Here is a 19,053-nt window from a genome sequence, read left to right on the forward strand (position 1 = left end):
GAGAGGGGAGGGGAGCAGAGAGGATAGAGGGGGAAGACAGCGCAAGAGAAAGGAGGGAGGAGAGAGTCAGGGGGGGAGAGGAAAGAAAGAGAGGAGAAAAGAGACGGGAGGGGTAAAGTTCTGTAAACCAGAATTGCGAAACGGAGAGGATCTCTATCTATTTATAGTGGCGGGGATACAGGCTTTTACAGACTCATGAAAACACTGCAGCCATGGAACAACCTGGCGGCCTAACGACTCAATGCCACTCTGGAATCCGGGCGTCTCTTATTTAGGGTGAATCCGGAGCCATGGACCGCGGCCAGCTTATCAGTGGAGGGAAGAACACACCCCTGTCCGCGGTTCCCTGTAATGCTGAGAAATAGTGCCTTCAGCCATGAGTTGTGAGTTGGCTTCCAGCAGAGAAGCAGTGTGAAGCAGTCTTGGGGTTTTGGTCTCTGCGTTTGATCTCTAATGGTCACACCATTTACTGCACGACACTTATACCTGCTCGCATTTACTGTGTATTCACTGTCTGCCAGTTTGGAATACAGGAGCTTGGTTACAGTAAAGTTTGTCTTTCTTTGGTTGAAAATAAGAAATGTATCAGTATGTGGAAAACAACTAAAGTGCAACAATTCTGGCTTTTTCAAACAGCTCTCTGAGCCAAGAGCGGAGACCATCTTGTTTATGTGACCTCCCATTCTGTTTCGCTACTCGGATAAGTCTGGACCTCTGGCCTGCCACATCGATTTCCTGAAATTACAATTTAATTGGGGTCAATCAGGCACTGTGTCGTGGTGGATTACGTAACCGGGCAAATCAGGGACCAAGTCGTAGTCGCTGAAGTCAAATACAGGCCGCCGCTGGCAAAGCAGTTATGACTCCAGACGCAACGAGTGGTAACATTAACATTAGTTTAGCAAACACAGCGATGATTGCAGTTATTGCAGAAATAGACCCAATAACAACTAGTAAACACGAATAACAGAATGCACTAGCAGAGTTTCTCGGCAGTCAAGACATTCTCGCCGCGTAACCACTGAACGGCGCACGGTGATGGCGTCACAAGTTTAGTCACGCCGATTGGCTCCCGGACTTTGTCTGTCAAACCAAGTCCTCCCTCCCACTGAAATCGATGTGGGCGGCTAGAAGTTACAGACTGATCAGTGCGCAGAGAAACAGAATGTGAGGTCACGTGATCCGGAAGGTCAGAAATTGCGAGTCACCTGTGCATTAGCGGCGAATAATTCCACTTTGCAACATGGTTCTGCAGATTTTGAGTTTGGATAAAGTATGCTAATAAAAAACCCTGGGCTACTCAACAGGGTGAAACCCCAGGGTGGAGAAGGGTGGGGATTTAGGGGGTGGAGATGATGGCTATGAATGCAGTGTAATGACGTCTCGAAAGCGTCTCCCTTCAAGGCATTATTCCTACAACATTCTGGACACCTGGAGCTGTTAGCACCACCTTCTCATTCTTATCACTAATGCTATTGCATGCGTGCGCATGAATTTAGAAAAGAACGGCCCACATATCTTGGAAGGCGGCAGCTGGAGCATAGTTTACGCATACCTGAGCAAACATCATTACGAGCAGCGATAAGGCTTATTCGGGCCTAATTATTCTGCCGATTATCTGGACACTCCAGGAATCGGGATTGGATTTGGCTTCATGTGCCTGTTCCATGAATGAATGCTGATTCCATTCGTTCACAGATTTGTTCCATTCCAATGAACACGGCATACGTCATTTTCTTAGAAATCTTATATATGTATATTTCTGTGTCATTGCTGCAGTGTACCAGATGTATTTTTAGAACTATGCCCTTGAAGGATCCAAGATGTCAAGGCAGGTCTTTTATATTTTTTACCTTTTATTTGTATGGATCTTAAGGAATCTTGTGCTTTTGGTGGTAAAATGGGTGCTTCAAATGGAAAGATTCTTTGTTGTCAGAAAGTTAACAGAAAGGAATAGACATAGAGACATAAATGTCTCCAATGTGCTCAATTTCCTGTGAGCTAGCCAACAGTAGAGACTGGAAAGTTTGTGTGTGTGTGTGTGTGTATGTGCATGCGTGTGCGTGTGCATGTGTGTGTTTGCGTGTGCATGTGTGCTTGCATGTATATGCGTGCATGCAGGTGTGTGTATGTGCCGGGATGTGTGTATATGTGTTTGTGTGTTACCTGAGGAACAGTAGACTCGGATGACCATAAGACAGGCAGCAGATATCTTGGCGTGTGTGGGGTTCTGCTTCAGCAGGTTGAGGGTCAGCAGCACTGCATCTGCATCCTCTGCTTTCATACCGATGCGAGGATCTGGACACACACACCGATACACACACAAGTCGACTAAACTTTACACAGTTATAGTGCAACCTGGAAACACACACCGGAACAAACAAACACAAACGCAGGCCACTAAACATCCTCATCCCACGCCTCTATGCCAGATGGGTATATGATGACATCTATTTCCATTGCTGGTTAAAGTTAATCTTCCCATATGTTATCATTTCACACACAAGACCATTTTATACACACAATTTATACTGCAATCTGGACTGAAAAACAAACACAAAGGTATTCGATATTTTTTGCTAAAACAGTCCAACTGCCATTGCTAGATGTCTGGAACGACCCGGTCTTGAACCGTATGCACCTGTCTCTGAGCCAATCCCCCATGAGACCCTCCCCCCCTCCAGACACCCAGCCTTACCTCTGCAGCCCAGCTTTGCCAGCAGGTGCAGCAGAGGCAACAGCACAGTGTAGTTTGGGTTGAAACACCTGGCCGTCTTCACCAGGGCAGTCAGTAGGGCCTGGCTTCCCCCTTTGGTGATCATGTAGTGGATACGCCGATCTGAACCTGGGCAGAGCAGAGGGGCCATCCACAGGACTTTATTCAACAGAGGGAGACGGTGGCTGGGACAAGATTATACTGCATTGCACTGGGTGGTGACGTGGTATTGGCCTGAGTGTTACTCCTGGCATGCAGGCTGTATTGCTGCGGGTGGTTAAGTTGTCAGCATGGCCGCTCACCAGCAGACAGCAGTTCATCCAACACATTAAGGATGTTTAAGGTGCTTTCAATGTCTCCCGCATTCTGCAGAGAGAGAGAGAGAGAGAGAGAGAGAGAGAGAGAGAGAGAGAGAGAGAGAGAGAGAGAGAGAGAGAGATAGAAAGAGGGAGCGAGGGAGAGTGACAGAAAGAGAGACATGGAAAGAGAGAGAAATATAGAGAGATTAGAAAGAAAGAAAACAAGATTAAACATAAATCCCGCCTACTCAACATTATGACCTAGCATTGGGTTTATGGCAGTGTGGATGCATTGTTATTAGTCTCTAGCTAGCATATAAAAAGGCATTTAAACACTACACTGTATCCCCTGTACACATTGATGCAACCCTAGAGGCAATGTTATATCTGCCATAAATAAATGTTTCAAATTAAATATTTAGAAGGGAATTACACTACAACACAAGATTGCTGCATTCATTTCAACAGAGATAATCACCCCAAAAGCACTCACGCCGGTTCCCCACCAGCGCGGTCCCGTGAGATATTAGCCATAATATACGCGTCAAATACCGATGAATAACGCAAAAGACATGCGAACACAGTGATACACCACAGAAATATACACGATATAACTGCCAAGTTGCTTTGGATTCTTTTCCCCCCTTATTGAATGAGTGTTGATTAATGCACCTTTGTTTCCGAAAGAGATGAGCAATAAACCCGGGCGGCGGGCTTTTCTTACGTTAGTTGTAGTAGATTGGGCCGTTCGGATGAATAATGGTGGCAGAGGCGGGAGGGCAGCCAGGAAAAGGTGTATATGTTCAACAGAGTGGCCGGTTTCTTTACCCACGTTAAGTACCCCATGGTGGCAATGTATTTGTCCGTCGCCATCCGTTTGCCTTTGGTGTCCAACTACATATTAAGCACTCACCCGAAGACCTCACTTTATCACCTCCACCGTTCGCTAGTTTGCAAGGTCGGCGTCACCACCAGTAAATAAACCTTAGTACCTTGTGTAGCGGCTTGTGGATCAGAGTTTGTGGATCAGCAGGGCTTAAAAACACTTCGAAGATGGTATCAGAGAAAGCTTAAGTGCACTTGAAGTGCACTATGCTTTGGCTAATAAGAACAATAATCAGACAGTTAAGTAATGCTAAACACATGAAGTTAGTGTCCCTATGTGATCTAGTGGTGGCAACGGAGCGTGTTTTTGAATGGTCAGTATAAGGAAACCAGCAGTGAGCCTGACAGTCTGAAGTAACCAGACAGGTGTGTGGCTGTAATAAATAAACTAAATGTTAATCCCAACAGAATTAAACAAAAGACAAAGCCAACGGATAAAAATATTCTGATATTTTGATCTAACATATATCCGCATAAAGGTTTTAGTTTATCTGTGAACATGAGGGTTAGGGATAAATAGATGTCATACAACAATACAAAACACATCCTAAGATGGATCTTAAATAGGATAACTTTATCGAAAAGACACACGGTTCACCATATTTATTGACTTGTACGGACAAGTCAGCAGAAGGCTGGTATTGCCCTGCTGGGTTACTGTGAGGCACCAAACACAAGGAAATGTATATGATTGGGAAAACATTCTCAGTGTGCGCTCCGCCAAGGTCATCTGCCCTCCTCTTCAGAAGACCCAACGGGAAACCATTTGTGATTGCTCTAGTATCTCTTCCGGCAGGACCAAATAAGGCAATGCGCTGTGTTCTTTCTCTTCGAATAACAGTCATTGCCAACGCAGGCTACATGCACATCTGAGGTTTGTTGAAAACAGACAGTTCCCCGGCCCCGGGATTGGAGGGCGAATGCTCTAGCAAGCCGTTAAACTTGATCTGTGAAACATGGCTCTCCTAAAGTTCTGGGATCAAGGGTTAACATAGAGGGCCGATGTTAACTGTATATTATGATCCATTCAGTCTCAGTCTTTTGCCTCATGACAGGTGGTCATCACCTGCAACAGATAACTAAGAGATAAGCGGCTTGCATCATGGAGTGCCTCACAGCTTGTGTTTTAATCCACAGGCCCTATTGCATTACAGGGGAAGAGCTGTGATGTGAGCAGGTGGATGGAGAGTTGGATGGGAGTTCTGAGATCGCGGCATCTCAAGTCCTGGAAGCCGCCGGGGAACGGATCAGAGCCCATGTGGCACTCCTGGGCTAAAGTTGCATGATTGATTGCGAATGGGACTTCTCTAGTGGTAACAAATACCTATAAACTAAGAGCCCGTTGCTCATATGTGAAGCCATCCTGCAAATCAAACAAGCGAGTCTTGCCAGGGGGGGATTAGTTATAAAAATCACACTTTCATTTGAATTCATCTTCTGTGGGTGACTTACGTTCAGCTGGGGATTTTTTTATTTTGACACATTTTTTCCTTAATCCGCTTTTGACGAGGCCGCTCAGTAATGAGACCTACACATTATTGCTAGTTATGGAGTATCTGTTACAACGTATTGTCTCTGCAGGAATGAGTAGACGTTTTGAATAAGCATATGCTTCAACTGGAGAATGGTACAGCTGTGAAAATCCTTGCTCAGGGAGAGAACCACTATATTGGAAAGCCAGCAACTTAGAAAGCCAGTAATTTCTCCACAAAGATGGATGCATAATAAACATTTTCCCCCCATAGAGAAAATCCTTCCGAACCGGAGCTCCATATTTGGGCATGCATGGTTAAAGAAATGTTCAACAAGACAAATACAAAAGAGCTTATTTACCACTGTTTGACCAGCTTGTTCCACTTAGAAATGTTCCCTTTTTGATGTATATTTATACGGACAGCTATTTGCATTATTTACTCTTCTTACTTCTTACTAAATGGGCATCTTTGTAAGTTGATGGTTTGGTTGTTTCATTAACAACTACACTTCAACAACTTACATTTTCGTTATCTCTTGTGTGTGCATGTATAGTTTAGCATGTAGGTCTATCTGGATGTCTATGTGTCTATATGTCTGTATGTATGTACGTCTGTTCGTCTGTACATCTGTACGTCTGTACGAATTAGGCTCATAGGGGAGAATTGCCATATTCACACTGATTGACTTCAATGATAAAAAAAGCCGGGGAGGGCACAGAATATACAGCCACATGCAGTCTGAGACCATGTTGCTTATTAACAATGAATAGACAACAGTATATGGGTTTACATTAGACCCTGCTCCATAGGATCTCAGCTAGCCTTGCCGCTGTGCTACACTCATTCAGGAAGAAAAGTTGTTTTGGTAAGAATGAGATTTTGAAAGTTGACTTAAATAATAAATGCAGTACACAGACTTATCAGATCAGATTCCATCAGTTTAGTCGGATTAGACTTCATGCACTATAGGCTCCTGTAAAATCCAATTCTGGTGTTGTCTTGGTGCCCTAGGGGGGCTGTTTGCCTAGGAGCTTGGCGCTTGATAAAGACCGGGCTTACTGGCTGATGCAGGCAGCCAGCAGCACCTGTTTGGTCCAGAGGCAGCAGGCAGCCCCAGACTAAACTGTTAGCACTTCATCACTCAGCATCAATGGCAGATTAGGTGTGTGATGTCAGGCTGGAGTCAGGCAGCCATGATAGCCATGATGTGAGGGTAAGAGTCACAGCAGGATGTGCTCACAGCTCCATGGCCAGGACAGCTGCTCACAGATGTCCATAATGGAATCAGCAGGTCACCCACAAGAGGTAGTTATACGGGTCCCTCTGATGACCCTTTCTGTAGGCCCATAACAATGTCAGCAAGAAAATGAATGTATCAAAAAAAGAAATACTGACCAGCGTTCATTTGTATGATTATATTATATTGAACCTCGGCTTTCACTAAATTTGAAAATATGTGTTTACCTTTATATTTACCTCAAAAGCTATCGTTATAATGAATCTATGTGTCCCTGGTGGATTAAAGTTAGAATTTGCTGGCCACTCTTTCAGTGAGGAAGGGAGGCCGGGTCTAGTCAGCTATAGCTCAAATCTGGTCAGCAGTCGAGATCAAAGACGATGCTGTCGGTAAGATCTAAGAGCTATCATTTCAGTGTCATTTGTTAGATGTAGGATTATGATTGTAAAACAAAGGGCACCCTAAGGTATCAGCAGTTTGGGCGGGAAGGAGGGGGGGGGGAGGGAGGGTGGAGGGGGAAGGGGGGAGGGGCAATGCAAATGACAGAAAGGCTCCACAGAGTTTGAACCAAAGCCTTTGTGGCTGATAGGCGTAACAGCTGAGCGAGTGTGTCGTGTGGCTGGGGGGAGTGATGAAGGATGAGCGGGCAATCCAAATCATCCAGGCCTCCCTCGCTGTCTGACACTTCCACGAAGGTGCTCTGCGTCGCTCCATCGCTGTATATCTCCACGGTGACAGTGTGTCTATCAATCTCACTTGCGAGTGCAAGTGCAACCACATTCACTACCCACACACGCACCCCTGCGCATGCGCGCACGCACACACACACACACACAAGCGGAGTGCTTCCCTTAATTATCTTACGCTCGCCTGGAGTCACACACTGGGGTAGAACAGAACATTTCGCACGGCAGGTACCGGCACTGCTCTGTTGACCGAATCTCTCGATAGCTTAAAGCCACACAAAGATCGCAGGCTTCTCATTTACATAGCATCGCACGTGCAGCCCCATCTGTTGATCATTTACAAGGGCCTGGATATGCATGTTAAAGCATCAAGAAATAATCCATGGCTAACACTTTCAAAATCCACGCTCCAGTCTACTATACCGTGCACTGTACAATAAACGCTGTAATGCAGCCGTTACGCCCAGTGTTGAACCTTGGCGTTAGCGATTGCCCTGGGAGCCAATGAGTTGAACTCATCGTTTATCTTAGCTCAGAATTGTATTGCCGTAACGTACCCGAGTACAAATTGGTCTCAGCCCAGTGATATAGATATGATATTGATAGTTTTGCTGGGCCGAGACCCAGGCAGACGGACAGATTAGTCGGTCAGTGTCCAAAACAAATGTGATACTGAATGGATACATGCTGAATGGATGCAGAATGACGAAGATATCCAAAGCCTAACGCCGCAGGCCAGAACGAGGACTTCATTGAGTCTAACCCGACCAGGGAGGAAAGGATATTCAAGGATGGTTTCTGCATCTAACACACACAGGGGCGGCAAAAGCAACAATGGACTATAACTGACATTGTTAAAAAATGAAGAAAGATAGAGACAGAATGGAATAATTATAGAAAAAAAGAAAGTGGTACAAAAATAAAGAAATAAAGACCAAAATAAGAAAGAAATACAGGAATGCAGAGTATAAGAAAGGGTGGAGGAAGTGACGAAAATAAATAACTAAATAAATAATGATGAAGTTTGTTTACGCCCCTAACAGCTGCTGGCGCTGTAAGGTCATGAGTCGGATCAGCCTACACAGGAGAAATATTTGACAGATTATACAGATTATACATGATAATGCCCATTTGCTCTCCATCCGAATCTGAATATCTTTACTCAGTAAAGTAATTGAATGTGACTGTCTCACACATAGTGCACACAAACAGATGGCGAAGCAGATGGTGTAAGAGCAAAACACAAAACAGGGGCAATAAAGAGTACTCCTTTAGAATGCATACGTACAAAAGCAAATATTTTTGGCATGAGTATGGCTGATTCCATATGACACAGAGTCAGATGGTGGGCAGGTGGTCTCCTGACTCTGGATGGGTTCACGCTTTGAGCATGTCACACTGCTGCTTTGAGGAGCCCTCCTAAACCCCTGAACACTATGCAAGGTAGAAGAGTAGGGGCACTACATATAAGGACAATGAGAAAAGGTAATGTAAACCTGATAAAATATGATATAATACCTTTATCCTTAAGTCATAATACATAGAATAGTGCAATATGTTAGGCAATATAATACACATCAATTGTAGAATAGGCAATTACAATCAGTTAAGAATCAATATTAAGTCGATTTAGTTTTAAAATATATTTAGATAGTGTAAATAAAAGCGTTAATAGAATTCCCCCTTGTGTTCTGTCTAGACAGGGAAGCCAATAATACCATAACACCATCAGGTTCAAAAGTTATAGGAAAAACACACACACCAACAAGTACGGGGTCTCCAATCCCATAGAGACACAGATCTACTTCTGTAAAAATAAAAAAAAACACACACATACACCCACACCCCACACACACACACAGCATTTCAAGCAGGGCGACCACAAGCCAACAGCTGCTTGCACCACCACAGGCAAAGGGGCCCTACCTGCAGAGTGGAGAGCAGGACCTCCAGACCGCTGGAGCTGTTAGCCGCCGCCGCGCTCATGTTGGGACGACCCCGTGCTACGCAGGGAGCCAATCAGTAGGACAGCCCCGACCAGTGGACCCGCCGAGGAAGAGGGGATGAGAGAATAGCCGGCAGAGGAAAAGAACAAAGTCGGCCGAGAGGAAAAACAAGCACAAACAAAGAAACGAGACTGAGAAACACGTAGGGAAGAGGCGAGAGGCGCACAGCAGACAGCTGGGACTGGTATAGCATGCCCCTGTCTACTCTGTCTCTTCAGCACAGGCTGACACACCAGGCACAGCTAGCACACACAGTGAGAAGAGACAGAGAGACTCCCTCCGGCTTAACTCAACTAGGGATCCCAGGGAAAATTGACCCTTGATTGACGCGGGGCGGGTGTGGGTGTGTCTGTGTCTGTGGGTGTGCTGGTGTTGTTGTGTGCGTGTGTGTGTGTGTGTGTGTGTGTGCGTATGCAAATAACGTGGGGCATGTGCACGTCACACTGCTCATCCATCCTTGTGGGTGGGTTTTCCCTACAAGTGTGTGTGTGTGTGTGTGTGTGTGTGTGTGGCTATGTGTCTATCTGTCTGTCTGTCTGACTTTTGCCTATGTATGACTATCTAACTTCATTTTTGTGTCCCCAATCACCCCCCCCCACCCCCCGCATTGTGTGCATGTGCGGCACCATCTATTTGTGTGTCTGCGCATATCATGGGTTGGTAACATTACCCCCTTGAAGGATAAAGTGCTCTAGAAACAAAAACACTTGTGCTGTGGTGTTGAGAAGGCGATGGGGGGGGGGGGGGGGGGGACACTATAAAAAGTTGGTTACAAAATGAGCAGGCCGACCAAGGCACCATTGTAAAGCCAAGAATGAGAGAGAGAGAAAGAGATAGGGAGAGAGAGAGAGAGAGAGAGACAGAGAGCCAGAGAGAAGGAGAGACAGAGACAGAGAGACAGAGACAGAGAGACTCAGAGATAGAGACAGAGAGAGAGAGAGACAGAGAGACAGAGACAGTGAGACTCAGAGATAGAGACAGAGAGAGAGAGAGAGACAGAGAGAGAGAGACAGAGCGAGAAAGAGAGGGAGACAGAGAGAGACAGAGACTGAGCGGCACAGGCGCTTCTAGCGTGACCAACACTTCTGATGCCGCGTGTGTTTCATGTTTTACAGCGACGAATGGCAGCAAATAAACACAGACACAGCTTATACTTCTGAACCACGCCCCGGCCAACGCGGCTGATTGTGATTGGTTTTGACAGCAAGGACATGCAGCTTTTGAGTAAGAGTCGGAGCGGAGGGGGTGTTTTATGCCAAGTGTCTCCCGGTTTTATTTACACTTGCGTTGCAAGCGGGCAGCCATGATGCATGTGTGAATATGCAATTTCATTGAGACAGGGGTTTTGTGTTTGAGGCCCCTGCCAAACGGCATGTCAGTCTACTTCCAGCCCTCCATTAGTGATTAGATACTACAACATTTATAGTGCCGCGTGCGCAATCGCTGACGCACACAAACGCACACACAAACACAGATAAACACTATAATCCACATGCATCCTCTTAATACATTAATACAAACAATGAAAATCTACAAATAAAACATTGCAATTCAAGTTTAATTGAATTGAGTAAAAAAAGTTGTCTGTCTCTTATTTCCTTTTTTTTTGCAATAAGTTTAACCTTCATATCGCAGAGTTTGTCATCAACTGCTTTAAGGAAAGTCTGAGCCACTGATCACAGTGACGCTGTCATACAGTTTGCCTGAACGTGGGTCTTGGCCTTCAGATGTTACCGTGGCGACAACAAGTATCAGAGAGTAACAAGTAGGGAGAGTTGAAAAGGTGAGAGAGAGGGAGAGAGAGAGAGAGAAGAGAGAGAGAGAGAGAGAGAGAGAGAGAGAGAGAGAGAGAGAGCAGGAGAGAGAGAGAGAGGGGGGGGAGAGAGAGAGAGGGAGAGAGAGAGCAGGAGAGAGAGAGAGGGGGGGGGGAGAGAGAGAGAGGAGAGAGAGAGAGAGAGAGAGAGAGAGAGAGAGAGAGAGAGAGAGAGATGGAAGGGGGAAGAAAGAAAGAAAGAAAGAAAGCACGAAATAATGAAAGAACAATAGAGGCCCAGCGAGAGAGAGGCAGGGAGAGGTAGGGAGGGAGGGAAGGAGACCGCTCGAGAGGCCTGGGGACAGTAGAGACGTGTGAAGGAAATGAGCCTTTGTGAGTGTGCTCGACTCAAAGAGGTGTCGCTGTGTAGCATCACACACTAGAGGGACACGATGAGCGGGGAGCGAGAGGACGAGAGCGAGGGCAAGGGTAAGCCAGGAGGTGTTGAGGGAGCCGTGAAAAAGAGGAGGGGAAACAGAGAGAGACAGTGGAGGAGTGAGCAGAGAATAGAGAGGGGTGAGGGGTTCAGATGAACCTGATGGCTCCCAGGAGTTTAGAGTTTCCCCTCAGCAGGAAGCTGGCACTGAGCTGTCTGTTTCCTACACCCCAGACACACACACACACACACACACACACACAAAGAGATGCACACAAAACCTTACACAACACCGATAGCAAGCACTCACACGCATACAAACACAAACACAGACACAGACGCCCACTGAAATGCATGCATACAAAGATATATACTGCTCATCTCATACATAAACAAACCAACAAACAAACAATACACACACAAGCAGTCTCATTACGGAGTCATTAGAAATGCGATGGGGATTTTTTCTGTCATCACCACTAATGAGAAAAAGTTTTTCACTTTCACTTTTTCACACACACACACGCACACGCACACACAAACACAGAAAATAGATCAGTGTGATGTCGACAATAACAAAGGATATATATTTGTTACTCCAAAAATGGCAAACACAAAATGCGTTCATTATTTTGAAATAAGATATATTTGAACAGGTTACATTAACCACATTTGAGTGAAAATCTTGAGAAGAGAACAAATAAACCATATTTAAATGGAAAAATAAAAATAACCTCTGGCATTTGTGTGTGTGCATGTGTGTGTGTGTGCATGTGTGTTTATGCGTGTGTGTGTTCGTGCATGTGTGTGTGCATGCGTTTGCGTGCGTGCGTGCGTGCGTGCGTGCGTGCGTGCGTGCGCGTCTATTCATCCGCATGCATGACATGTATTTTTATCCATGGCTGACAGTACGGCTACGAGAGCCAGCAAACAAGGTGAGGGAGGGCACTGCGGGGACGCCGGGGTAAGCTCCAGGACATCCCAGCGGCCTGGAGCACCATGTTAACCAATGGGGATTACTGCCCCGCTGCAGATAACAGGCAGCGCCCATTTCGCCCCTCCCCCCTCCCGCCCATCATTACCCATGCCTTCTCTATCCACTCCAGTCATGCTATCCCTCTTTCTGTTTGGTCTCCAGCTCATTTGCATAGCCCTATGGACCTCAACGAGTAAATGGGGCATAATTAAAAGTATATGCTCTGTAATTGAATCTCATATCCAATCTCTACAGGGAAAGCAGAAGAGTGCCATCGTGGGCTACCAGCAGCCAGCAGAGGGCGACCTGTTTGGCTGAGCCCTGGCCTGATTTGAGCCCCCCCCCCCCCCCGGTGGTATCGAGTGTCAGGTGTCCCCTTGATCAAAACAACGGCCGACAACCCAACACACACACACATACACAATCCAGAGTCAAACCTGCACCATGTAGGTGTGGGGGGGGGGGGGGTAACTGGATCAGAACAAATCTCTGGACGGATGAGCTAGTGGATGGGGAAGTAATAGTCATGAGAGATGTTAAATTTCAGATATTTTAAAAAATGTACGTATTTCTAAATATTTGACAAACTTCCATTGGTCCATAAAATGGAAAGCTTGTCTTTCTGTCTGTGATTCTTTCCATCTCCTGGCCTAGTAATGCCTTCACCAAATAGCAGCAGTCCCCGCCTTTCCGCAGAGATATCCTCCCTGCTACATGCCAGTCCCAGCGCACAACACCGTGAATGCTGTTCACGTGAGTAGCTCTCCCTAAACCAGACTGCTGTCACGGGAACTGAGGTTTTTCCCACTAATCCATTATTCCCTCTTCTATTACTCTGCCCTGGCAGTCTTGTTCTCTGTCTGCCTCACTATGGGATTAGGATGGAGGATATACGTAGATTAGCCGCTCGTAATCCTCACTGTCAGACGATGATCTCATGGCGAAACCTTTCCAGCATCGAGGAACTTTACAGAGAAGCTTTGCTCCTCGCAAGGTCACATGCACACGGATCAGCCTGTTGCCCACACACACACACAAACACACACATACTATATCAGTCCCATCAGCGATATTTGCAATCATCCCGGGGTAACGTCACAAACACACATTTGTACTGGACGGGGGGATGCTCTGGGAGAACACACACACACACACACACACACACACACACACACACACACACACACACACACACACACACACACACACACACACACACACACACACACACACACACACACACACACACACACACACAATGCGGGGTCTTCCCTATGTGCTGCTACAGCTGTCCTGTTAGGCATATTTCTTCAGATGCCTGACATCAGGTCTTGGCTGCAGTTTAGACTCTACAGAAATCAACACAGACAGCACCCCCCCCCCCCCCAGGCCTACTCCGTAGTAAAGCCCTGCGGTATCTTTGTGTTTATTTAGGAAGCACATGTCACCGCATTCTGTGGCACAGCTTTAGCTGCCGGTCTGGCTGTGTATAATGTCAACAAAAAAATGCTTTGCATCTGAACAAATGTTCCGACCCATAAAAGCCGACCCATTTAGTCTAATGACGTTTTGGGGTTCATCGTCTTGTGTATGCATGTTTTTTCCCGGGCAGTAGGACTGCAGCAACAGCACCAGTGTCAGTGTCCGAAAGCACCTCTCCACCGACCCCATCATTCACAGAGCCCCCCCCTGGTGAACCTGCACCCCATCAATGTCATGTTTATCACAAGAAACAAAGTTATTGTATGGATGGCACTTCTCCTGGTGACATTGACAACTTTTTGAAGCCTTGCAATCACGTTATTTGCCCCACACCCCATTTCTCTTAAGTATTAACACTGGTTGGCACGGTGATGCATGGCACCATGGTGGAACAGTGATAGGCTGGGTTTTTGGGGAGTTTTTTTGGTGCTTTTTCTTTTGCTTTTCTCCCCCCTCGTCTGGTAGTAAGACAGCTCTCTGGGCAGTCAGTGCCTCCACGGCCTGTAAAACAGACTCTCCACCTTGGAGATAAATCAGACCTGAAACCTAAACTGGATGCCGGGTGGCCCCCAGCGACAAAATCTGCCCATTAATCATGAAGATACTGAGGCATAAAACAGATGAGAAAGTAAGGCGCCGCCTCCACCGCCACTTTTATATCTGCGCACGGAGTAAACCTAGAAGGTGTTCCAGGAATCAGCCGTTTGATTGAAGGACCGAGCTGTGAAAGAGAGCGAGAGGGGTGGGAGAGAGAGAGCAAGAGACAGACGGCGCAAGCAAGGGAGAGAGCGAGGGAGAGAGAGAGAAGGAGGTGAGAGCGAGAAAAGGGGTGAGAGAGGTGACAGAGAGAAGAGAGCAAGAGACAGAGAGTGAGTGTGAGATAAGAGAGAGAGAGCAAGCGAGCGAAAGAGAAGGCGAGCGAGCCAGAGAGAGAAAGAGTGAGGTGAGAGAGGTGAGGGCGACAGAGAGGGAGTTTGGTGACACACAACATGAACCAAATGAGATGGAAAATAAGAGAAAATAAGAATGTATACATAATAGATATCGTATGTTCTTTAGTTTACAGTTAGGGAATTTTTCCTTTTTCGTCATACTATGCTTGAAAGTAGCACTTAAGTTTGCTCCGATGAGACAAATACAACTTTTAGCATGACCATGATTACCCCCCCCCCCCCCCCCATAAGAGATCAGAACTTGCACAAACATTTTCTTACGGACACAATGTGAAAGGTGTTAAACATTGCTTTTTGATGTGGGCTTTCTCATCAAACCACGCATCCTCATCAAAAGCTTAAATCATTTATTTATATACAACCAGTTGAAAAGGACTCCACCATAATAAATAAAGGGAGAACAAGTTGCAACCTTTTCAATTGTGTAAAGCTTGCAACCGATGTGCGTGTGCTTGCGCGTGTGCGTGTGTGTGTCTGACCCACCAGCGTATTATATCACCTGTGTGCCTACAGAAAGACCCTTCCCAACCATATACCTCCCCCTTACACTACAGTGTCACTTCTACATGCTGTTACCTTAGCAACACCATAACTTGTAAAGCATTGTGTTGTGGCCCAGGGGGGCAAACCATTTTAAATTCTTTATACACTGAAAGGGGCCCGTTTGCAGCAAAAAAAAGCCGTATTCACCTCACCTTCCTTGGCCCCACATCAACCCTGGGCTCGAGCAAGGGGCCCATTCTACAGCCGTGACAATAAACAGCTCTGTGACGATTATATCCCAAACGTCTTCGATTGCAATTCCTCAACATCTCTTCAAAGCCATTAAGACCCACATCATGTGATCCATGTGCCAACTCTGGGCCCCACATATGCCGTTATGTCAGCTGTCTTGTGTGCACATTGAATATGTCTTAGAAAGAGAGAGACAGAGGCACACAGACAGTCAGACATAGAGACAGATAGACAGTTATAATTGCTCACTGTGTTGCATAGGAAATTGAGTTTGCGTAGACCAAAGCTACTTTAATCACCCCGCATGGAAAACTTTAATGTGTTTGGGAAACTCAAGCATCTCATTCCGCCCTACTCAAGGCTCACAGGACTGCAAAAGAGAACTAAATTTAATGTACGGCATTCAGAGACGGAGAGAAACACTGAGGGAGCTGGAAGTACTGGTGCTGGTATCTCTTTGCCCAACATACATTATTAATGTGGCTGCTATGCTCTGTTGGGCTTTTCGGGTAAATGTGGAAGAAAATTGTCAAAGAGAGTTTTAGAAAGTGGTGTTATTGAAAAGGCACACAGAGACAAAAAAACAAAGGCCAGGGCCGATATTAGCAAACACTGTGAAAAGAAAGCCCAGACATAAAAAAGGTTATTTTGTGATCTTATTTTCCATCGTTTATTGCAAAGGCTTTGCGAGTGTCTACACCTTGCATTTAAGTGTGATGTATCACTGTAGAAAGTACCACAACACTTTGCACAAACCCATGCAAGTAAGTGTATGATGAGACTTTCCTTTTCTTCTTTCACTCAAGGCTCCACAAGCACATGCTGAGATGTGCTGAGCAACACACACACTCACACACACACAGACACACACACAGACACAAACACAAACACACACACACACACACACACACACACCGAACACACACACACACAAACACACTCGCACGTGCAGAAACACACACCCACATTCATCCCTTTTGACGGTTAAAGAGCCAGGAAGGTCATCTGTAACTTCTCAGATTCATCTGATATTTGCAGCTCACAGATGACACTGTGCATTCAAAGAGGCTTAGCGCCATAGGGCTCCCCAGACACATCATGAGTAATCAGATAGGGAAGTCTGGTCATTCACCACACCACTGTGCATATGCAAATGTAGGCATTTGCATTTAGAAAATCAAATATTGTGCCTCTCTATTCAACATCGTTAATTCATATCAACAGGTTTCCTCCTGTTTTTCATAAAGGGTTCATCCCTTCTCCTGTGTCAAGAATTTGATATGGCGGATTCTGAAAACGGAGGCTCACTTGTCATCAATTGGCTTGTCATGTCATATTCCTTCCCTATATAGTTGCCAGGATAAGGAGAGCGCAGTGAGCCATAAATTAACGGTCGCTGTATACGTGCCAGTGTTTACCGCAGAGGTTTAACGTAGAGACTGGCATGTTAAGGTTAAGCTGTAAAACAGGAGCTTTTCCACCAAGGTTCAGGTGTCCACTCTGGTTACGGCCCTGTACACGCTTTGTTTAAGAGTTATTTTTGTACTGGCTGATAGTTCAAGACATCATTCTGGTCAAGGTGCCTTTCAATCAGCATTAATAGATGCTTATTTTTGCAATTTTATGCAAAAAAAATGTAAAGGACTAAAATGTCAATATTGTGATTGCCATGACTTTTCTTTATGTAACAGAATGCCAGCTGGATGTCTGATTATGGATTGGACTGCATTGCTGCATTTCAATATAAAAGGCAGTACAATATGCCTGCTACAAGTTAGGAGAGAAGTGCATTTTTTTCGAGAGAGACAACTTTCAAAAGTGTTGAGCCAGTATGGGGTTGCTTTACACTATCACACACATACACACACACACACACACACACACACACACACACACACACACACACACACACACACACATGCACGCACACTTCCACAGACTTACCTCTGCAGGATGCTTGGCTGCTGGCCTCCAGCTCTTTCAGCGTCCCGTTCCAGGTGAAATTACTGCGGCCATAACCAAACATGACTGCTGTGTTATCGATCGCTTAGCCAATCTTTCCACTTCTGCCTGTCAAATTGATCCCCTCCTTTCTTCTACCTCCACTCTTAGTGAGTGATCGGCTGAATTTAGCAAGTTAAGAGAGGGAGGGAGGGCAAAACAGAACGAGAGAGAGAGAGAGAGAGAGAGAGAGAGAGAGAGAGAGAGAGAGAGAGAGAGAGAGAGAGAGAGAGAGAGAGAACTGTAACTGAGTGGTGCTGATGCACCTGGCTCTCCCTTTTGCCTGCCCATTGGACGGATGCCAACTGTCTAACAGTGAGACACAGTTGTGAGAAGTTGTGAGAGTATATGGTGAACTGTTGGCCCTGTGTGCATGTGTAGATGTGTTGATGTGCGTGCATGCTCACAGGCGCGTGTGTGTGTGTGTCTGCATGTGTGTATAATTGTGCATGTGCATGCATGTGTGTTAATGTGTTTGTGTGTGTGTCTATGTCGGTGTATGCATGTGTTTATGTGTGTGCAGGGGTGCAAATGCGTGTGCATGCATATTTGTGTGTGTGGGTATTTGTGTGTGTGTGAGTCTGTATTTATGTGTGGTTTGTGTTTGTGTGTGTGTGTGTGTTGGTGTGCGTCTCCTTGTGCGTGCATGCCTGTGTGTGCATAAAGTGTGTGAATCATCACTGTCAACTGGAAGAGCGCAGGGTGCTGCCATTTCCCAAAGGTAACCTGCTGTGAGACACATCAAACTGAGGAAGGTGTGTGTGTTTGTGAGTAGAGGGGGGTTGCCTGTAGTAGGAAAGAGCATCCACTAAGAAGGAATCAAAGGAAAAGGAGAGGGCAAGGTTACGTCTGAGAGAAAGTGCAGCAGATAACAGGTGACGGATGGACCGCGGAGAGAGCCGGAGACAGAGAGCAAGGGAAAAGGAGAGGGAGGAAAACACAGAGGGTGGGTGAGATGGAAATGGACGCCGGTTCAATAGAGCGAGAGAAGTATGCATCCATGGGTGTTCATTTATCTTTGAGGGGATTCCAAGGTTCTAGGATTGCAGCAGCAACCCCCACCCCCTTTCCTACCACGCACTTTGCCCAACCCCACCAGTGTGACATAAATAGTTTGGGAAATTGAAATGGACATAAATAGAGTGCAAAAGACGCACAAGACCCACCGTGCTCCCCCACTGACTCACCCCTTCCCAACTACACATACAAATAACCCCTTTGAAGTCGGTTTTGGCTTTTGTAGAACTGGAAAATACCCATCTGTCAGCCCTCGTCACTGAAGACACTCGATACAGTTATGCTTACTGTGCTTGTCAATTAATTACTGCTCCACATTTTAGGCAGAGGTTGGGAGGAAGGGAGCTGGAGTGTGCCAGTGTACCGGGGCTGCCGGCTGATCTCCAGGGCCCTGGG

General features: G+C 46.1%; 1 protein-coding gene across 1 annotated transcript in view; it reads right to left on the bottom strand.

The window, feature by feature from the left end:
• agbl1 (AGBL carboxypeptidase 1) overlaps positions 1–17,665 on the bottom strand; it is a gene marked incomplete at both ends in the record, with an annotated part of 93,980 nt that extends 76,315 nt beyond the window's left edge. The window contains 5 exons of the mRNA XM_079742892.1: positions 2,167–2,298; positions 2,699–2,845; positions 3,019–3,082; positions 9,225–9,301; positions 17,584–17,665. Coding sequence (XP_079599018.1) covers positions 2,167–2,298; positions 2,699–2,845; positions 3,019–3,082; positions 9,225–9,301; positions 17,584–17,665 — 502 coding nt within the window. The remainder of the gene's footprint in view (positions 1–2,166; positions 2,299–2,698; positions 2,846–3,018; positions 3,083–9,224; positions 9,302–17,583) is intronic.
• Between the last annotated feature and the right edge of the window lie 1,388 nt (positions 17,666–19,053).

The sequence above is a fragment of the Pollachius pollachius genome (assembly GCF_949987615.1).
Source record: "Pollachius pollachius genome assembly, chromosome: 9".
Taxonomy (NCBI): domain Eukaryota; kingdom Metazoa; phylum Chordata; class Actinopteri; order Gadiformes; family Gadidae; genus Pollachius; species Pollachius pollachius.